Raw genomic sequence first — 12,438 nt, forward strand, 5'->3', positions numbered from 1 at the left:
CCACCTCATCCTCTGTCATCGCCTTCTCCTCCTGCCTTCAATCTTTTCCAGCATCAGGGTCTTTTCCAAAGAGTCAGTTCTTCAAACCAGGTGGCCAAAGTATTGGAGCTTCAGCTTCAGCATCAGTCCTTCCAATGAATATTCAGGACTGATTTCCTTTAGGATTGACTGGTTTGATCTCCTTGCTGTCCAAGGCACTCTTCAGCATCACAGTTCAAAAGCATCAATTCTTTGGCACCCAGCTTTCTTTATGGTCCAGCTCTCACATCCAAACATGACTACTGGAAAAACCACAGCTTTAACTATAGCTTTTTTTTTTTTTCCCCTACACAAAATGATGGAGAAGAAGGATGTGCGCTCATCTTCTTTGAGAACTCCGAAATTGCAACTCACTGCTGAACAACCATCAACAGGAGAAAGTTGGATCCCACCAAAAAAAGAGACCCCACGTCCAAGGACAAAGGATAAGCCCCAACAAGACAGTGAAAGTGAAAGTCGCTCAGTCGTGTCTAACTCTTTGTGACCCCATGGACTTAGTCCAGGGAATTCTCCAGGCCAGAATAGTGGAGTGGGTACCTTTTCCCTTCTCCAGGGGATCTTCCCAACCCAGGGATGAAACCCAGGTCTCCCACATTGCAGGCGGATTCTTTATTAGCTGAGCCACAAGGGAAGCCCAATAATACTGGACTGGGTAGCCTATCCCTTCTCCAGTGGATCTTCCCATCCCAGGAATTGAACCAGGGTCTCCTGCATTGCAGGCAGATTCTTTACCAACTGAGATATGAGGGAAGCGCATCAACAAGACAGTATGCAGGGAAAAATTGGGTTTAGAATCAAACCCCACACCCACTGCCTCTCTTTATCTTTCCGTAAAATAGGAGGACCTAGGCCAAATCCCTGTAGTTCCCTTACAGATTGAAATTCAGTGCCTCTCTACTAGGGTCTGATGAGTAAATGTGGACAGTAAGGGAGGGGACTAAAGCACCTACAGGTGCCTTTGGTTGGATTGAGGTCACAACAGACCCAGCTGCAGCCAGCAAGGGTGTGTGTGCATGAACACGACAGCCCAAATCCAAAGTTGTAGGTACTCTGTGAAAACCAAACTCTTGGAGACCACTGGATGGCAGGAATCCCTCACCCAGGTTCATAGTTGACTAGAGAAAATTATAAAACGTTCACAAGCAAACTTTTGAGGGACTTATATCCTACTGGTAAGGAAGGAGAGTCCCTTGGACTGCAAGGAGATCAAACCAGTCGGAAATGACTGAGCAACTGAACTGAAGGAAGGAGAACAAGCCAGAGAGGAATTCATGGGGTCTTTGCTGAATGCAAGGGTATGGACGGAACAGAGGATTATTACAGCTCCTTATCTGGCATTCCTTGCCCATCATCATCTTTTAAGACTCAGCTTTCCCACTACTGCCCTCTCCCCCATACCCAGATCCTCTGAAGCAGAAAGAGAAAAAGAAATTTTGAACGTTTCAGTCATATTTTTAAGATTGTTCTTAATGATCAAGATCTTGTTAGCAGCCTCTAGCAAAAGCCCTGTTTATCCTCAAACAGAGATAACCATGGCATGACTTGTCTATTTTGGCCAAAGGCATGACTATTCTTATGGAAAAAAGCAGAAGAGAACCTTTGAAATGATCTTTTAAAGTGCAAGGGGACATCAAAGGGAAACTGAATCAATGATGCTGCATTAAGTTAAAGTTGTAGGTCAATGCCCTAGACTGGCAGATCACAGTATACTTTTTTACTTTCCCAGGTGGTTCTCTTCCTAAGGTTAAGTGGCCTGAATCAACTGCATTCTTTCCTCTGACTCAGGCATTATATGGACCCTGGCCCTTTGCTGATCTTATGGAAGACACCGCTCATCTAGGTTGAAGTGCCATTGTTAAAAAACTGCAGACGCCAAAAACACCTACATTTCCACTGGGAAACAGCTCATCAGCTGGAAGCCTACATAAAGGCAAGATTTGTAACTATGTTTGCAAATCACTGTAGCCAGTGCCTAGTTCAGTGCCTGTCACATAGTGGGTGCCCAGTAAGTAGGTGCTGAATTAATGAAGAAATCCACTACAGATGCGGGCCTGGAAGAAGCATGCTTAGTTCAAATTTGATGATTTCTAAAAATACTTTGTTGCTGTTCAGTTGCTAAGTCGTGTCTGACTCTGCAACCCCGTGGACTGCAGCATGCCAGGATCCCCTGTCTTTCACTGTCTCCTGGAGTTTGCCCAAATTCATGTCCATTGAGTTGGTGATGCCATCCAACCATCTCATCTTCTGTCACCCTCTTCTCCTCCTGCCCTCAATCTTTCCCAGCATCAAAGTCGGCTCTTTGCATCAGGTGGCCAAAGTACTGGAGTTTTAGCTTCAGCATCAGTCTTTCCAATGAATATTCAGGACTGATTTCCTTTAGGATTTACTGACTTGACCACCATGTGTCCAAGGGACTCTCAAGAGTCTTCTCCAGCACCACAGTTCAAAAACATCAACTCTTCAGTGCTCAGCCTGCTTTATGGTCCAACTCTCATACCTGTACATGACTACTGGAAAAACCATAGCTTTGACTATATGGACCTTTGTCAGCAAAATGATGTCTCTGCTTTTTAACATGCTGTCTAGGTTTGTCATAGCTTTCCTTTTAAGGAGCAAGCATCTTTTAATTTCATGGCTGCAGCCACAATCTTCAGTGATTTTGGAGCCCAAGAAAATAAAATCTGTCCTTGCTTCCACTTTTCCCCTTCTATTTGCCATGAAGTGATGGGACTGGATGCCCTGATCTTAGTTTTTTGAATGTTGAGTTTTAAGCCAGCTTTTTCACTCTCCTCTTTTACCCTCATCTATTATTTAATTTAACAGTCACTGAGTATTTTCTGTGTGATAGGTACTAAAATACAGAAATGAGTAAGATGGTTGCCAATTCTCAAAAAGAAGACGGGAACAATATTCACTGAGTGCTACTATAAGCTTGGCACTTATTATTCATTATTTCATCCTCCCAATAACTGTGTGAGGTAAATATCATTACACCCCTGACTCACCTTTTGCAGATGAAGGAACAGAGGCGGGAACCAAAGCCTACATCCAGCAAATGGCAAAGCCAAGAATTTTTTCAATGACCTGGATACTTCCTTTGACAATATATTTTCTCTTCAAAGTAAATTTAAAATCACAGTGTGATGTTCTCTATGTGATGTTTTGTTAAGGAAACTTAAGTTTTAAAAAACTGAGTTACAAACAAGTTTTCCAAGTTTTATTTAGAAAAATAGGTTTAGGCTCTCAACTTCAAGTCATTTATGTTGGAAAACATTCCAGTAATAGGGGAGCTTTATGGCAATCCACTCCAGCACTCTTGCCTGGAAAATCCCATGGATGGAGGAGCCGGATAGTCTACAGTCCATGGGGTTGCAAAGAGTCAGACACGACTGAGCAATTTCACTTCACTTCATAACTACATGAAGGCTTCATGTAGTTGAAGGCTAAAAATAATAAATTGCTTGAACAAAATAAATGAAAATTACTGAGTTAAGTCCTGAATAGCATCTAAGACCTAAATCAGTGAGTTTCTAAATTATAATTATCGTAACTCATTGTTAGGGTAAAGAAAGCACAATACTGAACTAAGAAGGCTGAATTCAAACTGAAGGGCAGTACAGTTCCCACTGCCAACAGTGAACAAAAAGAACGTGAAACTGAGAAGCTGCCAGCTGCTCCTTTGTGCAAACAGCTTCCTCCCGGGACCCTGGTGCTTCTTCCCAACTGCACTTGAATTGTTCGGTAGATATTCATAATATGAACTGTGATCCCTAAGTGATGTATTGTGCTAGGTCCTTTTTGCTTTATGAATGCACAAACAGGAGGGAAGCCTGAACTGGGAAATGAATTCTTAAGACACAAGAGCAACTTAGAGAAATATTCAAGGTCAGGCTGTCTTGTAGGGATGGGATGCCCATTGTACAGGTGAGCCACCCAATCTGCACATCTGAGGGTCAGAAAGAGACTTCTGGGTCACCTGTCTCCCTGGGCCCTAAAGTAGTTTTGGGAATCCCCATTTCTTTCCAATAGGTTGAAAATACACAGGGCCTGGAATCATTTGTCCTCATAACATGGGCAGAAATTCTGAAAGCAAGTTATTCTCACCCACCCTGTTTGGATCAGATGAGGAACTGGGAAAACAGAGATTCATGATCAATCCAAAATTCCAGCAGCTCAGAAAGTGCCCGCGGTGGTGGGAAATGGTCTAGGATAGGCAAATTCTTCAAGTATATGGCCCAATCCTGGTGCAGTCATGACCTCTCCTACATTTGTGTCATGATTTCATAACGCCTCTGAAATTCAAGTCATACTCTTATATTTACAGATGAAGAAACTGGAGATGAATGAATCAAAGCTAGCAACCATGAGAGTTAGTCACTCAGTCGTGTCTGACTCTTTTGCAGACATAGACTATAATCCACCAGCCTCCTCTGTCTATGGGATTTTCCAGGCAGGAATACTGGAGTGGGTTGCCATTTCCTTCTCCATGGGATCTTCCTGAACCTGGGTCTCTTGCATTATAGGCAGATTCTTTACCATCTGAGCCACAAGGGAAGCCCAGGGGCCATAAGGAATGGAGTGGAGTGGAGTGGAAATCTCTCAGTTGTGTCTGACTCTTTTGCAACCCCATGGACTGCAGCCTGTCAGGCTCCTCTGTCTATGGAATTCTCCAGGCAAGAATACTAGAGTGGGTAGCCATTCTCTTCTCCAGGGACTCTTCCCAACCCAGGGATCAAACCCGGGTCTGCTGCATTGCAGGTGGATTCTTTACCGTCTGAGCCACCAGGGAAGCCCAGCAACCATCAGAATAAGAATTAAATCTTGAGTCTTCCTAATCCACACTGAGTAATAGACTTTTCACCACAAACCTAAAGCATGACCTCAAGAATATGTGTTGTAGGAGCAACGACTTTGGAGTTAGACTTGCATTGGCCTATCTAGATGTACCATTTTTTAGCCATATAATTAGGAAAGTTCCTTAACATCATGAAGCCTTAGTTTCCTCATCTGTAAAATGGGGACATGCATCACACCTAGCTCGTGGGGTTATGGTGAGGATCAAAGGTGATATGCATTTGGCACACTCAGCATAGAACCTGAGCCTCATTAGAGCCAGACAGATGTTGAGGGTTTCAGGGTCATGTTTAGAGCATGGACTCAGGATGAAGGAATCTCCTTTTCTCCTCTGTAGTTTAGCATGCCTTGGTGCTTAAAACCCCCAGGGAACATTTTGCGGTATCAAAAGCCACAAGAAGATAAAAACTTGACACAAGCAGAGAGTGCTTGGGCCTAGAATTGGTGTGAAGGATGTCCACTGTACAGGAAGTGCATCTGTGTCTCCTCCCACACTGCCGTCCGCGCTGAGTCCCTGAGAGTGAGGACCCTCCATTCCCACCTGGAAAGCCATGGAGTTGGCAGCAGCCAGAAATATCCTCAGGGGTAGCTTAGCCTTGTAGGACCTGTGGCTCCACAAACGATGGGCACCAGCTGTCACACCCAGAGCAGTCAGGAGGAAGCAGAAGTAGGCTGCAAGACACAAGCAGGGAGAGAGTCAGCAGGTGTCAGAGCTTTTAACCTTTCTCTCTTCCGAATAGGGACCCATGCGGAATGGTGTCAGAAGCATATGCAGTGTGAAGAATCAGTAACTTGGGAAAAGGTAGGTATTTTTTATTGGTTTTTAGCTTTCCAGTATGAGAGAGACATAGAGAGAACTTTCCTTAAGAAACTGGGACCTTGGAACATTCACTTTTTCTATGTCAAACGAATGTATTTCTTGCCAGTCTTGATACAAAATCACAGCCCTATTAGTGTGCATTTGTATTCTTACGTGTCCACTCTTGGTGGAGCTGAAATAGATCTCTAATCTTGCTTCTTAATTGGCACCCATGCCAGGATGACTCTTTTAAATGGCAGTGCCCATTTTCAGGGCTCTTCTAAATGGTTTGAAGGAACTCAGGCCAGACCTAAAAGCAGCAAAGTCTGGCTCAGGGCCAGTAAGAATAAGACTAAAACTGACATCAAGGACAGCTGAGATTTGTCTTCTAGAGCTCCTCACTTCTACCATCACCGTCACTACGACAGGGCTGGTAGAGATGGCCAGGTGGGGATCTAGTTATTTTTTTAAAATTTTATTAGGATACAATTAAGTTACAGTGTTGTGTTAGTTTTAGGTATACAGGAAAGTGAATCTGTTATGTAAACACCTAGATCAACTCTTTTTTAGATTCTTTCCCCACATAGGCCATTACAGAGAATTGAATAGAGTTTCTGTGGTATACAGTAGGTCCTTTTACTAGCTACCTATTTTATTTATAGAAGTGTGTATGTGTCAATCCCAATCTTCCCATTTATCCGCCCCCCTGCTTACCCCTCAGGAACCATAAGGTTATTTTCTATATCTGTAACTCTATTTTGGTTTTATAGATAGGTTCACTCATAGCCCTTTTTTCAGATTTCACATATAAGTGATATCGTATGATATTTGTCTTTTTCTGTCTGACTTACTTCACTCAGTTTAAGAATCTCTAGTTCTATCCATGTTGCTGCAAAGCGTGTTGTTTTGGTCTTTTTTATGGCTGAGTAATATTCTATTGTATATATGTACCACATCTTCTTTATCCATTTCTCTGTTAATGGACATTTAGGTTGCTTCCACGTCCTGGTTATTGTAAACAGTGATGCAGTTTTTCTCCACGCTGGGTGGGAATTTTCTTAAAGTCAACCTACGGTGGAGCTTATTATCTGCCACACACTTAAATATATTATCTTTAGTCCTGTGTTAGCATCTCATTTTACAGCTGAGAAACTAAGTCTCTGAGTTAAATCCTTCATATAAACCAAAGTCAGCCTGGTTCTAAAGCCTCTGCCCAGAGACCCCACGCTGCCCCCACGTGGTGGTGGTGATTTGTTCTTTGTACAAGACTTGGGAAAGGTTGAGCGCATGGTAGAAAGGAGATCAAAAATCACAATTCCTGAGATTATTTTCTTCTAGTGGTTTTAAAGCAATGTTCCCACAAACTGCTAAATGTCTTACTTGAATTATCTTATTAAAACATAGCAAACAACCCTTATAGGTCTGTATTATTATTGAGTCAAAGGCTTAAAGAAGTTAACTAATTTCCCAGTATCACAAGGTTGCGGAGTGTCTTTGCTAAGAGTCAAACCCAAGTCTGTCTGAACCAAGAACAGAGTACTCGCCCTCTATACTCTCCTTTGCCTCCGGGAGATATCAGGTAAGTTTTATCTTCATTTCTCTACACCCTGGAAAAGGAAATGGCAACCCACTCCAGTGTTCTTGCCTGGAGAATCCCATGGACAGAGGAGTCTAGCAGTCCCTGGGGTTGCAAGAGTCGGACACGACTGAGCGACTAAACCACCACCACCACCTCTGCACCCTACATCCTTAACGCATGCATGCTAAGCCACTGCAGTCACGTCTAAGTCTTTGCGACTCCATGGACTATAGCCCGTCAGGGTCCTCTGTCCATGGAATTCTCCAGGCAAGAATACTGGAGGGGGTTGCCATTCCTTTCTTCAGGGGATCTTCCCCACCCAGGGATCGAACCTGGGTCTCCTGCACTGCAGGAGATTCTTTACTATCTGAGCCACCAGGGAAGCCCAACGTCCTTAATATTGGATCCAAATCTAAATTTAAAAGTGAGCTGCTTCCTTACTAGAGGGGAGAGTCCTGAACTAGGTTATATGTAAGCAGGGTCAGGCAGATAGTCCTAGACAATTGTTTCTACCACTTAGCACATACAAGGCCCTCCATAAAGAAGTGTTAGAGATCAAGTGACCAGCTGTGAATAGATACATGAGTAGTCATGAACAGTACCCAGGCCAAGTTCTTAGGAAGGCCCTTGTAGGACTTCTTTGGAAGTATTACTAGGGCAACTTCAGTGTCAATATATGTATTTAAAGGGAGCACAATATTATAGCTTCCAAAAGTCAAGTCTGACTGATCTTGACCCTGATATTTATATGGGTCTAAAAATAAGACTCACCCTTGGCACTAAGATTAATGAGTGAACTTGACATGAACTTGACAAATTATTCCTTCCTTGAAAGGTTAAAAACAAAAAGCAACAATCTGCCCATAAATCACAGAAAGTAACAGTAAATAAAACACTCTGACCTCTTTTGTTATCATAATTTAACCTTGGTCATGAGTCCATGAAATGGACAGCTATTTCCTATGTCATCCCTGGCCTTCATGGCTCTGCCAATAATTTTTTTTCTAACTGTCAAGTGAAATCTATGATGGAAAAATTCAATGTGACCCTATCTTGCCAGTGGGCTAAGACACTGAACCTTGAGTGCAATAAGATGAATTCCCCAGGCTCCATGATACATATTGGCCTAAAAGCAATCCCTCCAAACCATGGTTCTCAGGGCCTTGCCATGACTATGGCATTGTCTTGTCCTTTTCAAGAACTTCAATATTTCAGGAGTCATTTACCTTGTTGATCTGCTCATGTCTGGGCCCCTGACAATGGGTCTGAGTCAGAGCCTGCAAGGGGCAGTTGTGGTTACTGGTTTCCCATGGTCCTTCTTTTGGCAACAAGAATGTAGCTGTTTGACCCAGGCCTTGGCCTTGCATTGTACCCCCATCTACCGTGTTCTGGGAATACAAACCTGACCCAAGCTTTCTCTCTTCTGGCTTAAAGACGAATGCGTGGTTGAAACAGTAAAGAATGAGGCCTGGAGAGCAAGATGTGAAGACGACAGACAGAGCCAGCTCTACAAGAGACAGGACAGCTGTCTGCACTGAGCCACTGGCTGCAGGCCTTGGAGTTCTACAGTTGTTCTTTTCATCCTTTGAGCCTCCCCAGTATTCCTCCCAGTAATGTGAGCCAACAAATTCCCTTTTCTTGCTAGTTTGCACTAGATTTCTGATAACTAAAATTCTGCAGAACGTCTAGGAAAGAAAGCAATCTTTTGGTCATAGTCCAAATGAGGATAAACAGAAAAAATCTTGGGCTGGTTATGAGGCTTTATGGGATATTCCATTTAGCAGGTCTCAGTTTTCCTACTTTGATAGGGCTAGTTTGAGAAATTCTTAACCTCTCTTCTATGAGGTTTGTGGAGAGTAATATCCAAACAAGTTTCAATGAATGCTGGCTAGTTGGCTCTGAGGTAGTGAATAATCAGATACAGAATTGATGCCTTTGAAAAAAAAGGAGTAATGGGCAGTGTCAATAACTTTACCAAGTAATTCATACCTCATAGAGCAAAGTGCTAAAGTAATAGAAACTGGAATCACAAAATCACAGAACAGTAAGCAACACACGGATTGGTCTAACCAAATAAGAGTCACCAATTCTGGTTAGCTGAAGCCAAAAAGACATGTATTAAATAGATATTAAGTAGTCTGTGGAACTCACGAGGAGGTTGCAGGATAGGGTTTTGGTTCACAGCCTCCAAGATGGCGCCAGTGCTGCCTAACCCTTCAATTCACAGCCTTGCGTAGTCTTCTCCCCTTGAGTAATTTTCTTCTAACCAAAGGCTCATAGCAATATTGAGGGACTATCATTTCCATTATTTGGTTACAAAAGATATGACTTCTATTTTGTTAGCAGATTCTTTCTTCCCTTGGGTTTGGTGAAGTAAGCTGCCATACTGGGAAGGCTAGGCTGGCAAAGAACTCAGGGTGGCCTTCATCCAACAGTCAGTGAGGAAATGAGGCCCTCGGTTCAACAGTCCTCAAGCAACCAAGTCCCGCCAACAACAATGCAAGTGAGCTTGGCAGTAGATCCTTCCCCAGTCAGGCCTTCAGTTAAGACCACAGTCCTGGCCAGCACACTGCTGCCTCATGAGAGACCCTGAAGCAGACAGTCCAGCCTAACTGAATCTGGATCCCTGCTCCATATAAACTATCAGAAAATGAACCTATGTTGTTTTAAACCGCTGACTTTGGGAGTACTTTGTTCTGCAGCTGAAAGTGATTAATATAAGACCTGAACAGGAATTTTTCCATGAGGGAAGGAAGGTACAGTCTAAATCCCAGTTTAAGAATGGTTTGCCATCTATCGGGATGGACAGTAGATTCAAGTTGCATGGGGTGGAGGGCAGGGAGGAGAAGCATTGGGTGACTGCTAATAGGTATAGGGTTTGGGGGCTAAAGAGTGATAAAAATGTTCTGAAATTGATTTTGGTGACTGTTACACAAACCTGTGAATATATTTAAAATTAATGAATTGCACATTTTGAATAGCTGAGTTGTATGGTATGAGTTATAGCTCAATAAAGTCATTACTAAAAAATGACCGAGCTTCTATTAGATTTTGTTATTATGTGTATTTTCTCAGTGTGAATAAAATAGACATGTCACAAAAGGACATAGGACAAAACAAAGAAAAATCAACCATTTGCCTAGGATGGACACTTGATATGTGGGCACACATATCACACCATGGACCCTTAAATCTTCCATAGCTGCCAAGAACAGTGTCTGTTTGACCCTACACCTATGCATGAATCTATCTAGACCAAAGATTCCAAGGCAGAATCACCTACTTGCCAGTGTTCGGATCACAGTCCACGCTCTACCGACAAAAGAGAGAATCCATGGTCTCTTTGGCTTCCATGGTGGAAGGCAGAGTCTCTCACCGATCTGGATTCCTCCACTGGAGCAATGTGTGGAGAATAACTGAAGTGACCCTCTCTGGACCACAAAACCAGAGAACAGTCTGGGGGGGGAAATGTATATATATACGTACATATATACATGCTGCTGCTGCTAAGTCACTTCAGTCACATCCGACTCTGTGTGAACCCATAGATGGCAGCCCACCAGGCTCCCCTGTTCCTGGGATTCTCAAGGCAAGAACACTGGAGTGGGTTGCCATTTCCTCCTTCAATGCATGGAAGTGAAAAGTGAAAGTGAAGTCAGTCACTCAGTCGTGTCTGACTCCTAGCGACCCCATAGACTGCAGCCCACCAGGCTCCTCTGTCCATGGGATTTTCCAGGCAAGAGTACTGTAGTGGGTTGCCATTGCCTTCTCCGATATACATACATATGTGTGTGCTAAGTCACTTCAGCCATATCTGACTCTTTGTGACGCTATGGACTGTAGCCCACTAGGCTCCACTGGAATTCTCCAGGCAAGAATACTGGAGCAGGCTCCATTTCCTTCTCCAAGGGGTCCTCCTGACCCAGGGATCAACCTTGCATCTCCTGCATTGGCAGGCGGGTTCTTTACCACTAGAGCCACCAGGGTATGTATATATATATATTCATTATAGATTAATAATGCTATACAGTAGGTCCTTGCTCTCTGTTTATTTTATATATAGTAGTGTGTATAGTTTGGGCTTTCCTGGTTGCTCAGATGGTAAAAAATCTACCTGCAATGCAGGGGATGCAGGTTTGATCCCTGGGTGGGGAAGATCCTCTGGAGAAAGAAATGGCAACCCACTCCAGTATTTTTGCCTGGAGAATTCCATGGACAGAGGAGCCTGTCAGGCTACAGTCCATGGGATCGCAAAGAGTTGGACATGACTGAGTGACTCTTTCACTTTATTTTCAGTTCAGTGTGTATAGTACGTCTTAAAATAACCTCTTTTCATTCACCCTCAAATACTTTGCACGCATAAGATCATTGTAATCTCTATTACGGGAGCAGTAAAGATGAAAAAATCGGTATTTGGGGACAGAGTGTGCAAAAAGAAGTTGGTTTCTATAATTTCTTAAATGAGTGCACAGTAAAATTCCAATTAAAAAAAGAAAAATGCACTGCACTGCCTAACAGTGTCAGCAGGGAGGCTGGAGAAAGGGGTCTGCTCTCACTGCCTGCCTGCCATGGACCCGCACTTCACCAATATGTCTTTTATTGTTTTGTTTCTATGTGGTAGATATCTAATCCCCATTTCACAGATGTGTAAAATTGAAGGCCAGAGCCTAAATGCCTCGGGATTTCACAAGGACAGAGCTGGGGCCCCAAAACCAGCTCAGTCCAGCCCAAGCCCTCTCCCCAGGGTCGCCAGGGTCGCCAGCCCTGACTGCCCATTGCAGTCATCTGGGATCTTTAACATTTGAGAGATCCATCAATTCAGTTCAGTTCAGCCACTCAGTCGTGTCCGACTCTTTGCGACCCCATAAATTGCAGCATGCCAGGCCTCCCTGTCCATCACCAACTCCTGGAATTCACTCAAACTCATGTCCATTGAGTCAGTGATGCCATCCAGCCATCTCATCCTCTGTCGTCCCCTTCTCCTCCTGCACCCAGTCCCTCCCAGCATCAGGGTCTTTTCCAATGAGTCAACTCTTCACATGAGGTGGCCAAAGTACTGGACTTGCACCTTTACCATCATTCCTTCCAGAGAACACCCAGGGCTGATCTCCTTTAGAGTGGACTGGTTGGATCTCCTTGCAGTCCAAGGGACTCTCAAGAGTCTTCT

The 12,438-nt window shown here is 43.6% G+C and overlaps 1 protein-coding gene across 1 annotated transcript in view; it reads right to left on the reverse strand.

Annotated features, from left to right (window-relative positions):
- The window catches only part of SCD5 (stearoyl-CoA desaturase 5), a 108,512-nt gene that overhangs the window by 64,700 nt on the left and 31,374 nt on the right, over positions 1–12,438 (reverse strand). Inside the window, exon 2 of the mRNA XM_010845926.1 lies at positions 5,435–5,565. Coding sequence (XP_010844228.1) covers positions 5,435–5,565 — 131 coding nt within the window. The remainder of the gene's footprint in view (positions 1–5,434; positions 5,566–12,438) is intronic.

This window comes from Bison bison, unplaced genomic scaffold (genome assembly GCF_000754665.1).
Source record: "Bison bison bison isolate TAMUID 2011002044 unplaced genomic scaffold, Bison_UMD1.0 scf7180017864228, whole genome shotgun sequence".
NCBI classification, from domain to species: domain Eukaryota; kingdom Metazoa; phylum Chordata; class Mammalia; order Artiodactyla; family Bovidae; genus Bison; species Bison bison.